The 25,186-nt window shown below is 24.6% G+C and overlaps 3 protein-coding genes across 3 annotated transcripts; all 3 read left to right on the top strand.

Annotated features, from left to right (window-relative positions):
• The first annotated feature begins 609 nt into the window (after positions 1 to 609).
• On the top strand, positions 610 to 2,769 carry LOC111626986 (metabotropic glutamate receptor 8-like). Its single transcript, XM_023370527.1, has 2 exons — positions 610 to 1,838; positions 2,478 to 2,769. Exons 1-2 carry the CDS (start codon positions 1,332 to 1,334, stop codon positions 2,523 to 2,525), a joined length of 555 nt encoding a protein of 184 aa, XP_023226295.1. The 5' UTR covers positions 610 to 1,331; the 3' UTR covers positions 2,526 to 2,769.
• A 6,251-nt stretch (positions 2,770 to 9,020) lies between these two features.
• On the top strand, positions 9,021 to 11,281 carry LOC111626985 (metabotropic glutamate receptor 8-like). The gene is made up of 2 exons (XM_023370526.1): positions 9,021 to 10,249; positions 10,889 to 11,281. Exons 1-2 carry the CDS (start codon positions 9,743 to 9,745, stop codon positions 10,934 to 10,936), a joined length of 555 nt encoding a protein of 184 aa, XP_023226294.1. The 5' UTR covers positions 9,021 to 9,742; the 3' UTR covers positions 10,937 to 11,281.
• Positions 11,282 to 16,690: 5,409 nt separating this feature from the next.
• On the top strand, positions 16,691 to 18,847 carry LOC111626980 (metabotropic glutamate receptor 8-like). The gene is made up of 2 exons (XM_023370522.1): positions 16,691 to 17,919; positions 18,559 to 18,847. The coding sequence occupies exons 1-2, from the start codon at positions 17,413 to 17,415 to the stop codon at positions 18,604 to 18,606; spliced, it is 555 nt and encodes a 184-aa protein (XP_023226290.1). The 5' UTR covers positions 16,691 to 17,412; the 3' UTR covers positions 18,607 to 18,847.
• The last annotated feature ends 6,339 nt before the right edge of the window (positions 18,848 to 25,186 follow it).

Genomic DNA, 25,186 nt, shown 5'->3' on the forward strand with positions numbered 1-25,186 from the left:
TAATGATTAGATACCGTCTCCACTTCAACAACCACAAGGATAGCAATAGATGGAGAATCAATTCACTAATAATATCTCTTTCTTCTATTTTCTTTAATCTAATTTGGCTTCAAAGGCTTAATTAGTGCTAAATAGGCTTTCGGAAAACACAATAAGTTCTGATAAATAGCTACTTGCCATTTTTTTAAATGAATAATTTAATGAAATTATGCGCATTATAAAATGGTATAAAATGAAATATTTGTATATTACTTAATTTAATTTCATATATACGAATGACATTTAGTCACAGACATTAATACTTTTATACTTATGATAGTAATTTTTAAAAAGTATTATATAAATAATAATAATAATGAAATTTTAATATAAAAAATCATACTATAAACGTTATTATATACATAAAATTACAGTTTATTTATATTTTATTTTATATATTTTATATATTTTCTATTTCAATTTTACTTTCAGTAAAATTGAAATAGAATTAAATTTCTACGTTTAAATTTATAATTAGCATTCGATTTAAATTAATTGTGAAAATTTAATTATTTTATTCAGTTTAGAATGTGTTTTGTTGAATTTATTTGTTTATCAATTAGAAACTAAAGGCATTTATCATAATGTTAACTTATCTTTCGAATAGTGTCTATGAACCTAATCTTAATGAGGCAAAACAGGAAATTATCGTATCTAATTTGCATTATTTGCTTTATTGTTACACTCAATAAATTTATATATCCTTCAGTCACGTGAATTTGATAGAATATATCTTCAAATCAGTCGATATTAATCTTACACAGCAAAAAAGTGGAATTTATATAAATGTTCTGGTTAAACGTTTTAACGTTTATCTTTAATTGCTAACACGATTAATCAAACATCGTTTCGTAATTCATTCGTGAGAGGTGCTGTTTACACAGATTGTGCGGAAGTACAATAGTATAATACAGTAGCATCACATCCGCTTTTCTTGTCTTCTCTGACGTTTATCCTCATTCCAACGAACTGTTCGGATGGCGCTTGCGCATGGCTCTCCTTGTTCTTGGCAAGCGCGTGGACGGCAGTACTTGTTCGACCTTTGCAGCACGTGGACCTTTGCATCACTCTTTCATTAATCGCTAAAGCGTTGGATTTAGTCTCTGTCAATAGATAAATTCTGCATTGAGCGCAAACACATTACAAACTCTTTAATTAAATGATGTTTGTCTGATTCAAAATTTCTTGTTCTTTTGATTTATATGACTTTTCTTATTCGTAAAGTGAGAAAAACTCCTTTGATGTGCCAAGATTTGTGCAATTAGAAGAAGAATTTATTCATTAATTAAACTATGAGGCAATATAGAACATTTCTTAATAGAGAAACATTAATAAGTGTGTGCCTCTTTCTGGGATTCGTACCGAAGATAGATGCCAAGAGTAAATCGTATCATCTAAAATTAAATGGAGATCTGATATTGGGTGGTTTATTTCCAATGCATGAGGCTGGAATCGGAACCGATCCAGATAGGGCGTGTGGAAAAATCAAAGAAGAGAAAGGTATACAGAGAATGGAAGCAATGTTATACGCTCTAGATCAGATAAATGAAGATAATGATCTTTTACCTAATGTCACACTGGGCGCGTTTATATTGGACACCTGTTCCAGAGATACGTACGCTCTAGAACAAAGCATGGAGTTTGTTAAGACGTCGTTAACTTCTATGGACGATTCCGAATATCACTGTACAGATGGAAATCGTCCAATTTATACTCCAAGGAAGCCTGTTTCTGGTGTTATTGGAGCCGCTTCTAGCACAGAATCTGTTATGGTTGCCAATATATTACGACTCTTTAAGGTAGGATTATGTTCGTATTTTTATTAATTCAATCAATAATTTTATGCTGATTTAAATGAAATGTTGCATGCTCTCATTCATTTTCTATTTCCGTATCTTAATTTGAAGTGGTATTAGTAGACTTTTGTTTTTAAATTTGCATCTTAAAAGTATAATCATGTAAAAATTAAACAGAAAATTACGTTGAAACACTTCAAACAACATTCATTTGACAAAACTTATATTTAGTTATTTAAAAGCAATTTAAAATACTAAATAAATATTATTTAATTGAAATAAATTAAATAAATTCTGCGTTTTAACTATATTCATTTAACAACATAATTAAAAAAAACATAATAAAATTCACTCTTTAATTAAATAAATATTTATACTTTTTTAACTAATTAAAATTCAGATTAAAGTATTTAGAGTTAATATTATAAATAATTAAAAACAGCTTCTTTATTTAAATGATTTTAAATAAAAAAATATTCATTAGCGTTTATAAAATATTTGATAACCTAAATATTTATAATGCAAATATAGATTGTCAAAATTATTATATTTGGATAATAAGTAGATTAATTAATTAATTTGAAATTTTAAATTGTATATTGATATCACTCCACTAATTATCATATCATTGTTAAAATATAGACTCTTGTGTTTACTTTGGAATTAATCAATTTAATTTTTGATGATTAAGTTAATTTGATAACACCACAATAAAATTGAATTTGAATGAAATAATGAGGAAAAGACGATTTATGCAATATTGACAAAGGAGGAGAAGACTGATGAAATTCAGCTGGGTAAGCCAAACTTAAATAAACTATCAGTCAGTTCAGTGGAAAAAAAACCCATGAATAAAACTCTTTAACTTTAATACGTTTATCAAAACAATTTATCATCAAATTTTTAACGAGATTTGAATATTATTAATCTAATTTTTAACGACTTTTTTTTTAAAATTTAACGATAACTAACTCAGGAAACTGACACAGAATTTTATTTAAAATAATTTAGAATTTTTTATATTTAATCAGTCATACCGACGAAATGATAAAACTGTAATAAATATAATAATTATGATTAATATAATTAAATATATTGAATTAATTTATTACAAACTTATCATTGTCTATTAATNAGTAAGAATTACTGTTATTATTCCTTTGGGTAGAAGTGGGGGTCACGAAATATTAATTTTATTTAAATTTACTATTTGGGGGTCGCAGAGCTAAGAAGGTTGAGAATTGCTGGCGGCGTATTGACGTGCAATATAGTATTGCACGTCAATACGCCGTATTATTTGCCGCTGCCTCCAAAATGAATCGTCACCGCAGGGCGACAGGCCACATCATTCATTGCCATTAATTAAACAAGCTTTAGGCTTATACATTCTCAGCACTGCTGGCCCGAGCAAACTCAGCGCCCTAGGCAAATGACTTTGACGTCGCCCCAAGAGTATCTAATGTTTATTCAATATGCAGCACGCAATATCGCGATCGTGAGACTACGGCGCTACTTTTAAAATGGCTACTCACGGGTCAACACGTGAGAAAAGATTGTGGTCAAAAAACATTTATTTTTTCATTATTTATTGTAATTTATGCATGTACTTTCGCCATGCCGCCCCCCGAATTCAAGAGCCCTAGGCCATCGCCTAGTTCGCCTATATGAACTATTCTCAGTAAAACGGCACTCTCGCTAATCTGGCACTTGTCTGTGCAAAGAATAGCCGGATTAGCAAGAGTCTAGCATATACATATTTTCCTTACATCGATGAATAATTTGTTTCGGTTAACATAAATTATAATTTGTTATTTTTGAAGAATCATTTTTTCAAAGTAGTTTGGTAATAGAATTGATATAAAACTAGAAAATCGATACGTTTGCGAAATATATTTGTAAGGTGTAATTAAAATCATATAATAGTTAAATATATTTTATTGAACGAATAAATATCAATACAATAATAAAGAAAAAATAAATAAAATAGCAATATATCGTCTCTGTTTAAAAAACACTAAGCAATAGAACTAAGTAGAAACAATGTAGGTAAATATATCAAGTGCTTTATAAAATATTCAATGTGTACAATGTATAAATACTTATTCCAATATTTCTTTCAATTTGAAAATATCTCAAGCATTATCTTCCTTTTTGTATTGCCTTTAACAGCATTGTGTTGGTATGTTACATATTCTCGAAAATTTTTCTTTTCATAGAACTTTTTGAATTTATAGATTTAGCAGAAATCTCGGTGTGACATTTGAGAAAAGGATATTTACGAAGTTAGACGAATAGTTTCTTTTTTATATTTTTTTCAATTATAGATTGCGTTCAAGAAAAACAGGTAGCAACAGTTAAAAAATAAATACGTTTGTATTATTGTTATTTATAAAATATGAAGTTCTCTACTAGACATACGAAAATAAACATGCCAATTTTTATTGTCTTCACTTTTTTAATTTAATATTTTCTTATCGTTCGAATTAAATAAATTATTATCGTGGATTTATCCACTAAACATTGTTTGAATCTACAGACAATAAATAGGGAAATATACAACTTATTTATATCTAGTGCATACGAATAACATTTCAAGAATATAAAAATAAAAACGTAGTTTTCCTAATTTTTAAAAATATTTATTTAATAATATTCAAATTAAATTAAATTGTATTAAAATTTCAGTACTTATATACTGTAATAACAAAACTTTTATTACATTGATATTACATGAATTATAATATACTTATAATATTTAAACATTAAAACAAAATGTACTATTTCGTTTTAGTGATTAAAAATATTGATAAATACATTCTGATTATATAAATTTAATTTAAATAAATATAGATCCAAATGTAGTAAAGAATTTAAAATTACAAAGCTCTGTAACACCAAACTAATACGATAGTTAGCTTTTTTCTGAAGCACATTATACTTCATAATAATATTTTTGGAAAGATATTATTTCTTTGTTGTCAAAAATACTTAGAATAGAATTTCGTAATATGAAGTAAATATATTTTTCTGGAATATTCTCTAAGAAAAGATCTGACGAAATATTTTAGTTGAAAATTTCTCAAGTTTCATCTCAACTATGTTATGGAAATGATTGAAGATAGTTCTATAATCTAATCGAAACTGAATAAAATATAAGTAAACTTTTCCACAACCAGATTTAATTCGAAAAAGAAATAAACATGTCTTCAGTTCAGATAGAAATCTATATAAAAAGTACTTACCTCTGGAGTAATAAGTTGAAATTTAATAAGTTTCAATAAATGTGATTAAAAATAATGTTTTAATCTAACAATTACAGCGAGGTTAGCAAAACATTTTGCTAATCTTGCTTCACTAAACGAAACATATACTGTATATAATTTATTTACGATAGACAAATTTTCACTTTTTATTATAAACATTACTAAAATGCTTCCAACTGCTGATAAACAAGTATATATGACATCACATGACTGATAAAATACCATCACCCTGGAGCCACTGCCAGACTGATACGCATGCTACTACTAATGATTGATGCACTGCATTAGGTTCAATTTATTAAATCGAATTTTCAATATCAGATTTACAATAGATTACTACGGTTGTTGTAATTCATCATATTTATATAAAAACGATTATTACGAAATATATTATCGTCATAATCATCTTTATTAAACTTCTAATAAATATTAAGTAAATTTTAAAAGATTTTAAAACAATTTTTATGATAAATTGATTTACTTATTGGACTAGTCTATTAGACTATTTTGACCATAAAAAATTTTCTTTAATTAGAAGACCAGATCCTAATTCAAAGATATTTCATAAAGACGAAAGTTGTATAGCATGTTGCATAAGATTATACATTCAGCATACGTACGGTACATAAAATAAATTATATATATAACACATTTTTAATATACACATTTTCATTTTTAATACAGTTTTTAGTTAATTTATCCGAAACGTGTAGACAAACAGATGATTAAAGACATACATTGTAGGCCTACTATTTTATATTCTATCAGGTAACTAGAAGCCACAAAAACACCTGATTTAGACTAATTCTTTTAACTAATATTTACAATAATAATAATAATCTTTTTACATTTAAAATAATTAAATAAAAATTATAAATTGTAATTTTATCGAAAGAGAGAATAAATTTTTATGCAAGAAAATACTTTTCTAAACTACGATCTAATACATTTTTTTATTTATTGCTTTCTCCGAATTTTACAGTTAACAGTATATTATAAAAAGCGTATGTAAATATATAAGGAAAGTAATGTAAACATGTATTAAAGTGATAAGAATATATAAATCAATAATTCTAATGTTGTAAAGAATTTTATTACGCACTTTTTTGTACACATAAATGTTTATTTTAGTCGAGTGTTATTGAATTGTATTGTTTCGATAATTATACTTTCTCTCATTATCAAAACTTTCTAATGTTAGTGAATGTCAACGCTGAATATTGGAAATACATGTCATTTATAATAGTTTGTAGAGGCAAAATTCTGACACTCGAGCACGTATTTGTCACAAATTCTTGCTTACGAATGCTGCGTCAGCTTACGATAAAATGGCCTTGTATTTAAAAGGCTAAATTTAAAATGTCGATTGGACATTAAATAATATTATTAATTTATAGAGCTGAGGTAATTCAGGAAGTAGAGTAATTTTATAAAATTCAAAACTATACTTCAATGATCTTGTTGAAAGGAATTTAATTAAATTTGCCAGGTTTGTATAGATAATAGGCTAAAGCTTAGATATATGCTATGTAAACCTTTAACATAGAAGTTGTCAGGCTAATGGACGGAAAATTGTATATATTTATTAGATAAATATTAGTTACGAGAGTTTAAGCATGTTAAAATATTTGATAAAAGTTAAGTGTTATAACATAGATTAAGCATATTTTAATTTTTTGAGTTTAAAACAAAGTTATATAAACAGTTAATTATTATTATGCTATAAATTCTAGATTAAAACGTTAATGTGTTTTATATATTTTTCTGTTAAGAAAGTTTAGCATAGTTATTTAAAAATTTATATATATTTGATAAAATTAAAACCATGTTTTTGATATTTATACATGATTTTAAATATTTCACATTAATATAAGGTGGAATATTTAATTTATATTTGTTTAGGGTAATGCAAAGTATAACCAAATTGTTTCATAGTATTCTTCTGAAAGTTAAATATCTTATAAAATTTTTATTGAAATATTTTCTAAATAAATACATTTAAAATTAAATTCCTCATACATTTGCAGCTCTTGTTACAAAGTTAATGCAATATTCGAAAAATAAATTATAGCTATCTGCTAGCATTTTATACTAAATGCTTAACATAAGAAAGCATGTAGTAAGACTAATATACTTTGCATATAATATCAATTAGAAATTATATAGCTTTTCTTAAATGTGGGCTGTGCTAAATATTCAATCGAACCGTCAGAGCTAGACGCTTCGATCCAAAATGCTGACGTATAAACTCGTTCAGCATCGCTTGCACTTTAAATTTTTTATTTCTAAACATTTATTTTAAATAAAACTATTCTTTTTAGTTTTTCTAGACGAAATAGCATTCTTATAAAAGTAGACAGAATATTTTCAATGCGAAACAAGTAATAAAAATATTTGAAAAAACTCTTCACTTTCTATAACAAAACTGTTCAACGTATATTTTGACGCGTAAAATGATAAACGTTTATAACTTTTCCGTGTATTGAATGTCAGAGAATATTTTAATATGAAAGAAATAGTTGTCTAAATTACAACTAAATTTCATTTGTGTGATAAAAACTAAATTGGAATGTGAAAGAAACCGTTTGATCGGCTTATCAACTTCTATTTAATTACGATTTAAGCATTAAATAACCGTTAATATCTCGTTGGAATTTCTCAATGGTACTTTCATTTTAATTAAGATGATTTTTGAGTTAGAAATTGGAAAAAGTCAATTTTAAAAACAGCACTAAATGTAATGTTAGCAAAAATGATTTTTTTCTCGAGTTCTTTTTTCAATGACTCAGATAAATCTTAACCATTTACTATTCTGAGAAACATTTAACTCGATATTTTGTACGCATGCGTATATAGAATATCCGTTTCCGTTAAAGATAATGGCGACATCTGTTGGAAGTGCAGCTATCGATAACGGTCTCTGTAATCGGACAAGATTCTAGACAGTGGCGACATAACAAACTTTGTTACTTTGTCAGTAAATGAGTTTCCGTAATACAAACTAATTGTATGTCTTAATATAAAGCTTTCATACTACTTTATATATATATATATACACACCATTGAGGGAATTATTATTATTACATAAAAAGTATAATGTACTCACACGAGGCACGAGTTTATAAAATTATATGATATTTATCAAGATAAATTTTGTAGAGAAAATTATTTTTGTAAAAAGTGTTTTACTCTATCGAAAAATAATAATAATTGTTCACCACAAGAAGAGTTTTCTCTCATTATTTCTCAATTTATTTCTGCTCTCTAGACAGAAATAAGGAAGGTATAAAGGCTCAAGTTGCAGACTTAACATTAATGATTAGATACCGTCTCCACTTCAACAACCACAAGGATAGCAATAGATGGAGAATCAATTCACTAATAATATCTCTTTCTTCTATTTTCTTTAATCTAATTTGGCTTCAAAGGCTTAATTAGTGCTAAATAGGCTTTCGGAAAACACAATAAGTTCTGATAAATAGCTACTTGCCATTTTTTTAAATGAATAATTTAATGAAATTATGCGCATTATAAAATGGTATAAAATGAAATATTTGTATATTACTTAATTTAATTTCATATATACGAATGACATTTAGTCACAGACATTAATACTTTTATACTTATGATAGTAATTTTTAAAAAGTATTATATAAATAATAATAATAATGAAATTTTAATATAAAAAATCATACTATAAACGTTATTATATACATAAAATTACAGTTTATTTATATTTTATTTTATATATTTTATATATTTTCTATTTCAATTTTACTTTCAGTAAAATTGAAATAAAATTAAATTTCTACGTTTAAATTTATAATTAGCATTCGATTTAAATTAATTGTGAAAATTTAATTATTTTATTCAGTTTAGAATGTGTTTTGTTGAATTTATTTGTTTATCAATTAGAAACTAAAGGCATTTATCATAATGTTAACTTATCTTTCGAATAGTGTCTATGAACCTAATCTTAATGAGGCAAAACAGGAAATTATCGTATCTAATTTGCATTATTTGCTTTATTGTTACACTCAATAAATTTATATATCCTTCAGTCACGTGAATTTGATAGAATATATCTTCAAATCAGTCGATATTAATCTTACACAGCAAAAAAGTGGAATTTATATAAATGTTCTGGTTAAACGTTTTAACGTTTATCTTTAATTGCTAACACGATTAATCAAACATCGTTTCGTAATTCATTCGTGAGAGGTGCTGTTTACACAGATTGTGCGGAAGTACAATAGTATAATACAGTAGCATCACATCCGCTTTTCTTGTCTTCTCTGACGTTTATCCTCATTCCAACGAACTGTTCGGATGGCGCTTGCGCATGGCTCTCCTTGTTCTTGGCAAGCGCGTGGACGGCAGTACTTGTTCGACCTTTGCAGCACGTGGACCTTTGCATCACTCTTTCATTAATCGCTAAAGCGTTGGATTTAGTCTCTGTCAATAGATAAATTCTGCATTGAGCGCAAACACATTACAAACTCTTTAATTAAATGATGTTTGTCTGATTCAAAATTTCTTGTTCTTTTGATTTATATGACTTTTCTTATTCGTAAAGTGAGAAAAACTCCTTTGATGTGCCAAGATTTGTGCAATTAGAAGAAGAATTTATTCATTAATTAAACTATGAGGCAATATAGAACATTTCTTAATAGAGAAACATTAATAAGTGTGTGCCTCTTTCTGGGATTCGTACCGAAGATAGATGCCAAGAGTAAATCGTATCATCTAAAATTAAATGGAGATCTGATATTGGGTGGTTTATTTCCAATGCATGAGGCTGGAATCGGAACCGATCCAGATAGGGCGTGTGGAAAAATCAAAGAAGAGAAAGGTATACAGAGAATGGAAGCAATGTTATACGCTCTAGATCAGATAAATGAAGATAATGATCTTTTACCTAATGTCACACTGGGCGCGTTTATATTGGACACCTGTTCCAGAGATACGTACGCTCTAGAACAAAGCATGGAGTTTGTTAAGACGTCGTTAACTTCTATGGACGATTCCGAATATCACTGTACAGATGGAAATCGTCCAATTTATACTCCAAGGAAGCCTGTTTCTGGTGTTATTGGAGCCGCTTCTAGCACAGAATCTGTTATGGTTGCCAATATATTACGACTCTTTAAGGTAGGATTATGTTCGTATTTTTATTAATTCAATCAATAATTTTATGCTGATTTAAATGAAATGTTGCATGCTCTCATTCATTTTCTATTTCCGTATCTTAATTTGAAGTGGTATTAGTAGACTTTTGTTTTTAAATTTGCATCTTAAAAGTATAATCATGTAAAAATTAAACAGAAAATTACGTTGAAACACTTCAAACAACATTCATTTGACAAAACTTATATTTAGTTATTTAAAAGCAATTTAAAATACTAAATAAATATTATTTAATTGAAATAAATTAAATAAATTCTGCGTTTTAACTATATTCATTTAACAACATAATTAAAAAAAACATAATAAAATTCACTCTTTAATTAAATAAATATTTATACTTTTTTAACTAATTAAAATTCAGATTAAAGTATTTAGAGTTAATATTATAAATAATTAAAAACAGCTTCTTTATTTAAATGATTTTAAATAAAAAAATATTCATTAGCGTTTATAAAATATTTGATAACCTAAATATTTATAATGCAAATATAGATTGTCAAAATTATTATATTTGGATAATAAGTAGATTAATTAATTAATTTGAAATTTTAAATTGTATATTGATATCACTCCACTAATTATCATATCATTGTTAAAATATAGACTCTTGTGTTTACTTTGGAATTAATCAATTTAATTTTTGATGATTAAGTTAATTTGATAACACCACAATAAAATTGAATTTGAATGAAATAATGAGGAAAAGACGATTTATGCAATATTGACAAAGGAGGAGAAGACTGATGAAATTCAGCTGGGTAAGCCAAACTTAAATAAACTATCAGTCAGTTCAGTGGAAAAAAAACCCATGAATAAAACTCTTTAACTTTAATACGTTTATCAAAACAATTTATCATCAAATTTTTAACGAGATTTGAATATTATTAATCTAATTTTTAACGACTTTTTTTTAAAATTTAACGATAACTAACTCAGGAAACTGACACAGAATTTTATTTAAAATAATTTAGAATTTTTTATATTTAATCAGTCATACCGACGAAATGATAAAACTGTAATAAATATAATAATTATGATTAATATAATTAAATATATTGAATTAATTTATTACAAACTTATCATTGTCTATTAATAAGACATCAAGTTAACTTATTTTATATTTTATAAATTGGTAACTATACGTTTACATAATTAAATATATATTATATAATGAATTAAGGAGATTTTCGTATAATGCCAGTAAGTTAATTTTTTCATTTTCTATTTTATATTATTTAAATAAATTTTTAAAATAAATTTAGAAATTTCATTAGAATTTATCATTCGATATATTATATAAAATTTAATTTCGTTCGTTTATATTAAGAATTAAATGAAATTAAATAATAATATTTATAATAGGACAATATTATAAATTTTATACATTATAATGGATGTGGCATTCATATTGTTAAATTTATAAGTAGAAATACAAATTTACATTAGTTAATTTAATAAAACAAAACGTTAAGACTTCCTTCAGTATTATGTCATGAAAGGAGGAAAACACATGCTAATTCACATATGTATTTATTACAAGTTAATGATTTTAATAGTCTATTTTTAACATCACTTTCTTCGTTTAAAAGAAAAGAGTGATGAGAATGAAGAAAAGAATTTTTCTCATTTAAAAGAGAAAGAAAGAATTCTTAATTGATCACAACTGAATAAACTTATAAAATTTAAAGTTACATAATTGAATTTCTTTAATTATTTACTTTTGGTATTGTTAAAACTAAATAAGTTTTATTTCCTTGTATACAATTAATACAAGCAAATAAAGATTTGAAAAATTATTTAAAATATCTGAAAGAAAAAGCGTATTATCTAGAAATACTTAATTTATCATGGCGTATTATATAGTTTTAATAAAGCGTCGTGGTTACAGGAAATAAAAATTAAATTTTGAATCAACAGAATAATAACTTTAAAGTTAGAATCATAATTTTGATCAAACTTGTTACGTAACAAGTTCCCTATTATCTGTCAAATGATTTAATTAACAAACTGTCTAATATATCACTGAACTGAACGTATAATTCTTAATGATCGATACTTTGGTTTTTCACAGAATTAAAACGAAATATATAGAATATTTAAAAAATAAAAATTACAATTAAATGAAAAATATTACGTTTAATTCATTTTTGTTTTTATTTTTTTATTTAAACATAAAAATGATGCGTTTTAATTTGTCAAACTTATGAAATTACTTTTCTATGTAAAGCAAAAGTTTTCGAGCAATGTTTCTTTTTTCTTCTATTGAACTCACTATTTTTTATTTTTTGCTGTGAACTTTCAATTATATCGTTAAGAAAGACTTTTATAATTAAGTTACTTTCATCGATTTTATTTCTGAAGAACTTTTTTCAAATTTTTTTGTTTGTCGAAAATCTCTCAAGATATTGAAATTTATTGAAATATTGAAGAAAATCTCGAGTAAACTTCTTGTTGATTTTACGAGTACACTTTTATATTTAATAAGACGATACATTTTAAGAATTGTTTAACAAAAATTATTGTATCTTATCTATCTTATCTTATTGTANTAATAATCTTTTTACATTTAAAATAATTAAATAAAAATTATAAATTGTAATTTTATCGAAAGAGAGAATAAATTTTTATGCAAGAAAATACTTTTCTAAACTACGATCTAATACATTTTTTTATTTATTGCTTTCTCCGAATTTTACAGTTAACAGTATATTATAAAAAGCGTATGTAAATATATAAGGAAAGTAATGTAAACATGTATTAAAGTGATAAGAATATATAAATCAATAATTCTAATGTTGTAAAGAATTTTATTACGCACTTTTTTGTACACATAAATGTTTATTTTAGTCGAGTGTTATTGAATTGTATTGTTTCGATAATTATACTTTCTCTCATTATCAAAACTTTCTAATGTTAGTGAATGTCAACGCTGAATATTGGAAATACATGTCATTTATAATAGTTTGTAGAGGCAAAATTCTGACACTCGAGCACGTATTTGTCACAAATTCTTGCTTACGAATGCTGCGTCAGCTTACGATAAAATGGCCTTGTATTTAAAAGGCTAAATTTAAAATGTCGATTGGACATTAAATAATATTATTAATTTATAGAGCTGAGGTAATTCAGGAAGTAGAGTAATTTTATAAAATTCAAAACTATACTTCAATGATCTTGTTGAAAGGAATTTAATTAAATTTGCCAGGTTTGTATAGATAATAGGCTAAAGCTTAGATATATGCTATGTAAACCTTTAACATAGAAGTTGTCAGGCTAATGGACGGAAAATTGTATATATTTATTAGATAAATATTAGTTACGAGAGTTTAAGCATGTTAAAATATTTGATAAAAGTTAAGTGTTATAACATAGATTAAGCATACAGTAGAACCTCCATTATCCGGACCTCTGTTATCCGGATTTTCGATTATCCGGATTTTCGATTATCCGGATTGTTCAAAATAAACAAACATTTTACGAATTTGCTGATTTGTACTTGGCGAATTACGATACTGTTTATGTACGTGATGGAGTGCATAACTTTTTTTGTTTCTACAACGTCTCACCCGGCACAGTGGCCGTAAACTCTTAAATATATTTTACGTAGTAATAAAAAACTTGACATACGTATTTATAAATAATTTATATTCAAATCACATCGTTTCTATGACCAAGGGCGGCGTAAGGCATGGACGACGTGGGCCACCGCCTATGCCTCGCGGTCCGAAGGGCCTCGCGCTTCGAAGGTTAATGCATTACTTAAAAGCCGTGAACGCGACGAAAAAATTTTACTCGTCATAAAACGATAAATAGTTTGTCAAATTTTTATTCATAAAAATGTAGTTTAAACTGCTTTTTATTTTATAAAATCCGTCTTATTGCGCCACCAGAGGGCCTTTTAAACAATAGGTAGTTTGTTAGCGTTGATCAGTAGTAGTCCAAATTCGATACGAACGTTTGTTTCTTGAAAATTTGATCACGATTTAAATACAGTATTTACTTTTAATGTTACCGATATGTCATCGAAAAGAAAACGTGTTGTATTATCATTAAAAGACAAATTAAAGTATTTGTTTCGATTATCCGGATTTTTCCTTATCCGGACTACCTTCATCCCCAATTAGTCCGGATAATCGAGGTTCTACTGTATTTTAATTTTTTGAGTTTAAAACAAAGTTATATAAACAGTTAATTATTATTATGCTATAAATTCTAGATTAAAACGTTAATGTGTTTTATATATTTATCTGTTAAGAAAGTTTAGCATAGTTATTTAAAAATTTATATATATTTGATAAAATTAAAACCATGTTTTTGATATTTATACATGATTTTAAATATTTCACATTAATATAAGGTGGAATATTTAATTTATATTTGTTTAGGGTAATGCAAAGTATAACCAAATTGTTTCATAGTATTCTTCTGAAAGTTAAATATCTTATAAAATTTTTATTGAAATATTTTCTAAATAAATACATTTAAAATTAAATTCCTCATACATTTGCAGCTCTTGTTACAAAGTTAATGCAATATTCGAAAAATAAATTATAGCTATCTGCTAGCATTTTATACTAAATGCTTAACATAAGAAAGCATGTAGTAAGACTAATATACTTTGCATATAATATCAATTAGAAATTATATAGCTTTTCTTAAATGTGGGCTGTGCTAAATATTCAATCGAACCGTCAGAGCTAGACGCTTCGATCCAAAATGCTGACGTATAAACTCGTTCAGCATCGCTTGCACTTTAAATTTTTTATTTCTAAACATTTATTTTAAATAAAACTATTCTTTTTAGTTTTTCTAGACGAAATAGCATTCTTATAAAAGTAGACAGAATATTTTCAATGCGAAACAAGTAATAAAAATATTTGAAAAAACTCTTCACTTTCTATAACAAAACTGTTCAACGTATATTTTGACGCGTAAAATGATAAACGTTTATAACTTTTCCGTGTATTGAATGTCAGAGAATATTTTAATATGAAAGAAATAGTTGTCTAAATTACAACTAAATTTCATTTGTGTGATAAAAACTAAATTGGAATGTGAAAGAAACCGTTTGATTGGCTTATCAACTTCTATTTAATTACGATTTAAGCATTAAATAACCGTTAATATCTCGTTGGAATTTCTCAATGGTACTTTCATTTTAATTAAGATGATTTTTGAGTTAGAAATTGGAAAAAGTCAATTTTAAAAACAGCACTAAATGTAATGTTAGCAAAAATGATTTTTTTCTCGAGTTCTTTTTTCAATGACTCAGATAAATCTTAACCATTTACTATTCTGAGAAACATTTAACTCGATATTTTGTACGCATGCGTATATAGAATATCCGTTTCCGTTAAAGATAATGGCGACATCTGTTGGAAGTGCAGCTATCGATAACGGTCTCTGTAATCGGACAAGATTCTAGACAGTGGCGACATAACAAACTTTGTTACTTTGTCAGTAAATGAGTTTCCGTAATACAAACTAATTGTATGTCTTAATATAAAGCTTTCATACTACTTTATATATATATATATACACACCATTGAGGGAATTATTATTATTACATAAAAAGTATAATGTACTCACACGAGGCACGAGTTTATAAAATTATATGATATTTATCAAGATAAATTTTGTAGAGAAAATTATTTTTGTAAAAAGTGTTTTACTCTATCGAAAAATAATAATAATTGTTCACCACAAGAAGAGTTTTCTCTCATTATTTCTCAATTTATTTCTGCTCTCTAGACAGAAATAAGGAAGGTATAAAGGCTCAAGTTGCAGACTTAACATTAATGATTAGATACCGTCTCCACTTCAACAACCACAAGGATAGCAATAGATGGAGAATCAATTCACTAATAATATCTCTTTCTTCTATTTTCTTTAATCTAATTTGGCTTCAAAGGCTTAATTAGTGCTAAATAGGCTTTCGGAAAACACAATAAGTTCTGATAAATAGCTACTTGCCATTTTTTTAAATGAATAATTTAATGAAATTATGCGCATTATAAAATGGTATAAAATGAAATATTTGTATATTACTTAATTTAATTTCATATATACGAATGACATTTAGTCACAGACATTAATACTTTTATACTTATGATAGTAATTTTTAAAAAGTATTATATAAATAATAATAATAATGAAATTTTAATATAAAAAATCATACTATAAACGTTATTATATACATAAAATTACAGTTTATTTATATTTTATTTTATATATTTTATATATTTTCTATTTCAATTTTACTTTCAGTAAAATTGAAATAAAATTAAATTTCTACGTTTAAATTTATAATTAGCATTCGATTTAAATTAATTGTGAAAATTTAATTATTTTATTCAGTTTAGAATGTGTTTTGTTGAATTTATTTGTTTATCAATTAGAAACTAAAGGCATTTATCATAATGTTAACTTATCTTTCGAATAGTGTCTATGAACCTAATCTTAATGAGGCAAAACAGGAAATTATCGTATCTAATTTGCATTATTTGCTTTATTGTTACACTCAATAAATTTATATATCCTTCAGTCACGTGAATTTGATAGAATATATCTTCAAATCAGTCGATATTAATCTTACACAGCAAAAAAGTGGAATTTATATAAATGTTCTGGTTAAACGTTTTAACGTTTATCTTTAATTGCTAACACGATTAATCAAACATCGTTTCGTAATTCATTCGTGAGAGGTGCTGTTTACACAGATTGTGCGGAAGTACAATAGTATAATACAGTAGCATCACATCCGCTTTTCTTGTCTTCTCTGACGTTTATCCTCATTCCAACGAACTGTTCGGATGGCGCTTGCGCATGGCTCTCCTTGTTCTTGGCAAGCGCGTGGACGGCAGTACTTGTTCGACCTTTGCAGCACGTGGACCTTTGCATCACTCTTTCATTAATCGCTAAAGCGTTGGATTTAGTCTCTGTCAATAGATAAATTCTGCATTGAGCGCAAACACATTACAAACTCTTTAATTAAATGATGTTTGTCTGATTCAAAATTTCTTGTTCTTTTGATTTATATGACTTTTCTTATTCGTAAAGTGAGAAAAACTCCTTTGATGTGCCAAGATTTGTGCAATTAGAAGAAGAATTTATTCATTAATTAAACTATGAGGCAATATAGAACATTTCTTAATAGAGAAACATTAATAAGTGTGTGCCTCTTTCTGGGATTCGTACCGAAGATAGATGCCAAGAGTAAATCGTATCATCTAAAATTAAATGGAGATCTGATATTGGGTGGTTTATTTCCAATGCATGAGGCTGGAATCGGAACCGATCCAGATAGGGCGTGTGGAAAAATCAAAGAAGAGAAAGGTATACAGAGAATGGAAGCAATGTTATACGCTCTAGATCAGATAAATGAAGATAATGATCTTTTACCTAATGTCACACTGGGCGCGTTTATATTGGACACCTGTTCCAGAGATACGTACGCTCTAGAACAAAGCATGGAGTTTGTTAAGACGTCGTTAACTTCTATGGACGATTCCGAATATCACTGTACAGATGGAAATCGTCCAATTTATACTCCAAGGAAGCCTGTTTCTGGTGTTATTGGAGCCGCTTCTAGCACAGAATCTGTTATGGTTGCCAATATATTACGACTCTTTAAGGTAGGATTATGTTCGTATTTTTATTAATTCAATCAATAATTTTATGCTGATTTAAATGAAATGTTGCATGCTCTCATTCATTTTCTATTTCCGTATCTTAATTTGAAGTGGTATTAGTAGACTTTTGTTTTTAAATTTGCATCTTAAAAGTATAATCATGTAAAAATTAAACAGAAAATTACGTTGAAACACTTCAAACAACATTCATTTGACAAAACTTATATTTAGTTATTTAAAAGCAATTTAAAATACTAAATAAATATTATTTAATTGAAATAAATTAAATAAATTCTGCGTTTTAACTATATTCATTTAACAACATAATTAAAAAAAACATAATAAAATTCACTCTTTAATTAAATAAATATTTATACTTTTTTAACTAATTAAAATTCAGATTAAAGTATTTAGAGTTAATATTATAAATAATTAAAAACAGCTTCTTTATTTAAATGATTTTAAATAAAAAAATATTCATTAGCGTTTATAAAATATTTGATAACCTAAATATTTATAATGCAAATATAGATTGTCAAAATTATTATATTTGGATAATAAGTAGATTAATTAATTAATTTGAAATTTTAAATTGTATATTGATATCACTCCACTAATTATCATATCATTGTTAAAATATAGACTCTTGTGTTTACTTTGGAATTAATCAATTTAATTTTTGATGATTAAGTTAATTTGATAACACCACAATAAAATTGAATTTGAATGAAATAATGAGGAAAAGACGATTTATGCAATATTGACAAAGGAGGAGAAGACTGATGAAATTCAGCTGGGTAAGCCAAACTTAAATAAACTATCAGTCAGTTCAGTGGAAAAAAAACCCATGAATAAAACTCTTTAACTTTAATACGTTTATCAAAACAATTTATCATCAAATTTTTAACGAGATTTGAATATTATTAATCTAATTTTTAACGACTTTTTTTTTTAAAATTTAACGATAACTAACTCAGGAAACTGACACAGAATTTTATTTAAAATAATTTAGAATTTTTTATATTTAATCAGTCATACCGACGAAATGATAAAACTGTAATAAATATAATAATTATGATTAATATAATTAAATATATTGAATTAATTTATTACAAACTTATCATTGTCTATTAATAAGACATCAAGTTAACTTATTTTATATTTTATAAATTGGTAACTATACGTTTACATAATTAAATATATATTATATAATGAATTAAGGAGATTTTCGTATAATGCCAGTAAGTTAATTTTTTCATTTTCTATTTTATATTATTTAAATAAATTTTTAAAATAAATTTAGAAATTTCATTAGAATTTATCATTCGATATATAATATAAAATTTAATTTCGTTCGTTTATATTAAGAATTAAATGAAATTAAATAATAATATTTATAATAGGACAATATTATAAATTTTATACATTATAATGGATGTGGCATTCATATTGTTAAATTTATAAGTAGAAATACAAATTTACATTAGTTAATTTAATAAAACAAAACGTTAAGACTTCCTTCAGTATTATGTCATGAAAGGAGGAAAACACATGCTAATTCACATATGTATTTATTACAAGTTAATGATTTTAATAGTCTATTTTTAACATCACTTTCTTCGTTTAAAAGAAAAGAGTGATGAGAATGAAGAAAAGAATTTTTCTCATTTAAAAGAGAAAGAAAGAATTCTTAATTGATCACAACTGAATAAACTTAAAAAAATTTAAAGTTACATAATTGAATTTCTTTAATTATTTACTTTTGGTATTGTTAAAACTAAATAAGTTTTATTTCCTTGTATACAATTAATACAAGCAAATAAAGATTTGAAAAATTATTTAAAATATCTGAAAGAAAAAGCGTATTATCTAGAAATACTTAATTTATCATGGCGTATTATATAGTTTTAATAAAGCGTCGTGGTTACAGGAAATAAAATTTAAATTTTGAATCAACAGAATAATAACTTTAAAGTTAGAATCATAATTTTGATCAAACTTGTTACGTAACAAGTTCCCTATTATCTGTCAAATGATTTAATTAACAAACTGTCTAATATATCACTGAACTGAACGTATAATTCTTAATGATCGATACTTTGGTTTTTCACAGAATTAAAACGAAATATATAGAATATTTAAAAAATAAAAATTACAATTAAATGAAAAATATTACGTTTAATTCATTTTTGTTTTTATTTTTTTATTTAAACATAAAAATGATGCGTTTTAATTTGTCAAACTTATGAAATTACTTTTCTATGTAAAGCAAAAGTTTTCGAGCAATGTTTCTTTTTTCTTCTATTGAACTCACTATTTTTTATTTTTTGCTGTGAACTTTCAATTATATCGTTAAGAAAGACTTTTATAATTAAGTTACTTTCATCGATTTTATTTCTGAAGAACTTTTTTCAAATTTTTTTGTTTGTCGAAAATCTCTCAAGATATTGAAATTTATTGAAATATTGAAGAAAATCTCGAGTAAACTTCTTGTTGATTTTACGAGTACACTTTTATATTTAATAAGACGATACATTTTAAGAATTGTTTAACAAAAATTATTGTATCTTATCTATCTTATCTTATTGTATCTTATAAATCTAATTAATTAGTTTAAATATAAAATCATTTTTTACAAATTTTCATTATTGTACAATAATAATGCAAAAATGTGAATTATTTTGTTATTTTATTGAATGAAAATTTTAAAATTAAATAAAATATGAATCTTATTAATTCTATATAAGATGGTGTTAAGTCTAAAACTTTTTTTTATAATAATTTAAATCTGAACGTTTAAAAGTTAATTATATGTTAATATTATTTATATATCAACTTTAATTATAATGAAAAAGTTAATTTTATTAGTTTAAATGCAAATTAGAATTCTAATTTGCATTGTGTTTTAATTTTTTTCTTAATCTGTTCATTTATTCGTTGAATATTTGTTAAATAAATTCATCGGTCTTTTTATTGATAGATTAAACAAAGTATATAAATCTATCAACGTCCTTAAAATCCTCTTTTGTAATTATATTTTCATCAATAGTTAAACGAAATTGAATTTCAGTTTATTAACATTACTAACGTTTAATAACCTCTATTCATATTATTTCTCTTTTCATGCAGTCAATATAATATATTTGATAGAATACAATAATATTTTTAGCATTCATTTTAAATTGTATAAAACGGAATTTAAAATTTATTAAAGCATAATTATAGAAAATGTTTTCTATACATAAGTTAAATTTCTGCATCTTTAATGACAATCTTTACCAAAAATAAAGACATGTAACGAGTGATTAAAATTTTACATATCCAGTGTTTATTTGTTTATTTACTTTTGATTAGTGTTTTAAATCCTTGTAATTCTATTTATTTTTAATCGGTAATTTAAATCTTGTGCATTTCCTTATGTTATAGGTTATATCAGTATGTCCATATTGAAATATTTAATCTTTATATTGATTTCGGAAGATACGTAATTGGCATAATCAATCAATTAATTATATTTTTGGTGAAGATTTAGCATTAGATTTTCTAGCAATTTTATTTTAAATCTTACTTACATTGGCTTACTAATCAATTGTTAAAAATATATTGTTTCTGAGAACATTTCCATATTTTTCTTTCCTGCAACACAAAATATTTTATTTTAATATCAGTATTTTAATAAAAGATTAAAATAAAACCAGTTTATTAAATTTTTCATAATAAAAATTTGAAACTTGTTGATTTTATAATACATATTTAATGTATGATGAATTCTAAATTGAAAAGAAAGAAAATATTCTATTCTATTACAGAAAGAATAAAAACATTGTTTAATTTTTTAGAAGTAGGACCGAAACACCTTTACGTAATATAAAGAAGTCGTGACATCTACAACTTGAAAGGGCATTTTGTAATTATTAATGAAATCGTAGATAATATTCTACTCATATGTTACTGATAAGTAAACATGATTTCATATTTTTCCTTTTTTATCAGATATAATTGAATTTCGACTCGAGATTACCTACACCGATCCTTAGAATATTTTGTTTTTATTTACTTTATTTAATAAATTAACTTTTAATAAAATATTAAATTTACAATTATGTTTTGCTTTAATGTACTTTATTTTATTAATTTAATCGTCATTATTTAATTTATATGTAACTTATAAAACGGCAATGATCATTATAAAACAGTTCATCAATTTCTGTGTAAATAGAATTTTTTCATAGTTTTTAATGAAGCTATTTTCACAATAAAAATTTGATATTTTATTATTTATTATGAGTCATTATTTGATTATGGAGGTAATCCAACTAATGTTATGATATTAGTGAGCTGATATATCAAAACAAAGTCGTAAGATGGGAAGTGTTGAATTTGCACCCAGATTTATTAAGATATGCCAATAATCCTATATTTTTTCTATTCTATATATTAAAAAAATAGTTACTATATATTAGTTTGAATGAAATATATATAAGCCTAAATGCAAAATGTGATTTGTTACTTAATAAAAATACTTTATCTAAGAATATCCAGTATATATATTTTTGTCCATTTTGTCTAGGAATATATATTTTTTTCATTTATAAATATATAAAATTTACACATATTTCAAAATCAGATTGAATGTAAGCAAAACAGAATTTGATATATTAACTCTCTTTACTTTAAATTTTTTTTAATCAAAATAAATCACAAAAAAACCTATTTTATAATCCGGTTATTTACTTCATTGAGCAATTTAATTCTCTTCTGTAAGATTTATTCAAAAAAATACATAGAAACCAAATTCGTAATCAAATTTTTTATATCAAATTAAATTTCGAAAATTCCAAAACAATTTCATTAAATTTATATTAACTTAAATATATATATATTTTTTCCTTGGATAAAAAATGAAAATAATCTTACATAAAGTTTTATATTAGCTAAATGTAAATTTCCTTGTGTTATGTATATAGTTTAAGTATCTTAAAATTGATAATGTATGGGTGAATAATAGTGAATCCGACTATGTAATCAGTTTGAATTTAATGTTATTCCTACTTTCATAAATCAATCTTTCTAAACTGTAGGAGATTATATTGCGTTTAAACATAATCTAGCAATAAAAGTACAAAAAATTTTATTCTACTGATGCTAGATTGATAGAAAAAGAGAACAAAAGTTTTTTTTTTTTTAAACTAAGTCTGTGGCTTATTTCCTGTAACAAAAGGTAAAGGTGTAAAGGTAAAATAATTTTTTACAGTTTTATAATAATTTAAATCTGAACGTTTAAAAGTTAATTATATGTTAATATTATTTATATATCAACTTTAATTATAATGAAAAAGTTAATTTTATTAGTTTAAATGCAAATTAGAATTCTAATTTGCATTGTGTTTTAATTTTTTTCTTAATCTGTTCATTTATTCGTTGAATATTTGTTAAATAAATTCATCGGTCTTTTTATTGATAGATTAAACAAAGTATATAAATCTATCAACGTCCTTAAAATCCTCTTTTGTAATTATATTTTCATCAATAGTTAAACGAAATTGAATTTCAGTTTATTAACATTACTAACGTTTAATAACCTCTATTCATATTATTTCTCTTTTCATGCAGTCAATATAATATATTTGATAGAATACAATAATATTTTTAGCATTCATTTTAAATTGTATAAAACGGAATTTAAAATTTATTAAAGCATAATTATAGAAAATGTTTTCTATACATAAGTTAAATTTCTGCATCTTTAATGACAATCTTTACCAAAAATAAAGACATGTAACGAGTGATTAAAATTTTACATATCCAGTGTTTATTTGTTTATTTACTTTTGATTAGTGTTTTAAATCCTTGTAATTCTATTTATTTTTAATCGGTAATTTAAATCTTGTGCATTTCCTTATGTTATAGGTTATATCAGTATGTCCATATTGAAATATTTAATCTTTATATTGATTTCGGAAGATACGTAATTGGCATAATCAATCAATTAATTATATTTTTGGTGAAGATTTAGCATTAGATTTTCTAGCAATTTTATTTTAAATCTTACTTACATTGGCTTACTAATCAATTGTTAAAAATATATTGTTTCTGAGAACATTTCCATATTTTTCTTTCCTGCAACACAAAATATTTTATTTTAATATCAGTATTTTAATAAAAGATTAAAATAAAACCAGTTTATTAAATTTTTCATAATAAAAATTTGAAACTTGTTGATTTTATAATACATATTTAATGTATGATGAATTCTAAATTGAAAAGAAAGAAAATATTCTATTCTATTACAGAAAGAATAAAAACATTGTTTAATTTTTTAGAAGTAGGACCGAAACACCTTTACGTAATATAAAGAAGTCGTGACATCTACAACTTGAAAGGGCATTTTGTAATTATTAATGAAATCGTAGATAATATTCTACTCATATGTTACTGATAAGTAAACATGATTTCATATTTTTCCTTTTTTATCAGATATAATTGAATTTCGACTCGAGATTACCTACACCGATCCTTAGAATATTTTGTTTTTATTTACTTTATTTAATAAATTAACTTTTAATAAAATATTAAATTTACAATTATGTTTTGCTTTAATGTACTTTATTTTATTAATTTAATCGTCATTATTTAATTTATATGTAACTTATAAAACGGCAATGATCATTATAAAACAGTTCATCAATTTCTGTGTAAATAGAATTTTTTCATAGTTTTTAATGAAGCTATTTTCACAATAAAAATTTGATATTTTATTATTTATTATGAGTCATTATTTGATTATGGAGGTAATCCAACTAATGTTATGATATTAGTGAGCTGATATATCAAAACAAAGTCGTAAGATGGGAAGTGTTGAATTTGCACCCAGATTTATTAAGATATGCCAATAATCCTATATTTTTTCTATTCTATATATTAAAAAAATAGTTACTATATATTAGTTTGAATGAAATATATATAAGCCTAAATGCAAAATGTGATTTGTTACTTAATAAAAATACTTTATCTAAGAATATCCAGTATATATATTTTTGTCCATTTTGTCTAGGAATATATATTTTTTTCATTTATAAATATATAAAATTTACACATATTTCAAAATCAGATTGAATGTAAGCAAAACAGAATTTGATATATTAACTCTCTTTACTTTAAATTTTTTTTAATCAAAATAAATCACAAAAAAACCTATTTTATAATCCGGTTATTTACTTCATTGAGCAATTTAATTCTCTTCTGTAAGATTTATTCAAAAAAATACATA

Source organism: Centruroides sculpturatus, unplaced genomic scaffold, assembly GCF_000671375.1.
Source record: "Centruroides sculpturatus isolate CEXI.00-Female unplaced genomic scaffold, Cexi_2.0 scaffold467, whole genome shotgun sequence".
NCBI lineage: Eukaryota > Metazoa > Arthropoda > Arachnida > Scorpiones > Buthidae > Centruroides > Centruroides sculpturatus.

Excerpts from the sequence above, each read along its gene's own strand:
- LOC111626986 (XM_023370527.1), top strand. The coding sequence starts at position 1,332 with ATGAGGCAATATAGAACATTTCTTAATAGAGAAACATTAATAAGTGTG. Across the intron at positions 1,839-2,477 it reads ATATATTACGACTCTTTAAG|ACTCTTGTGTTTACTTTGGA; the intron begins GTAGGATTATGT and ends GTTAAAATATAG.
- LOC111626985 (XM_023370526.1), top strand. The coding sequence starts at position 9,743 with ATGAGGCAATATAGAACATTTCTTAATAGAGAAACATTAATAAGTGTG. Across the intron at positions 10,250-10,888 it reads ATATATTACGACTCTTTAAG|ACTCTTGTGTTTACTTTGGA; the intron begins GTAGGATTATGT and ends GTTAAAATATAG.
- LOC111626980 (XM_023370522.1), top strand. The coding sequence starts at position 17,413 with ATGAGGCAATATAGAACATTTCTTAATAGAGAAACATTAATAAGTGTG. Across the intron at positions 17,920-18,558 it reads ATATATTACGACTCTTTAAG|ACTCTTGTGTTTACTTTGGA; the intron begins GTAGGATTATGT and ends GTTAAAATATAG.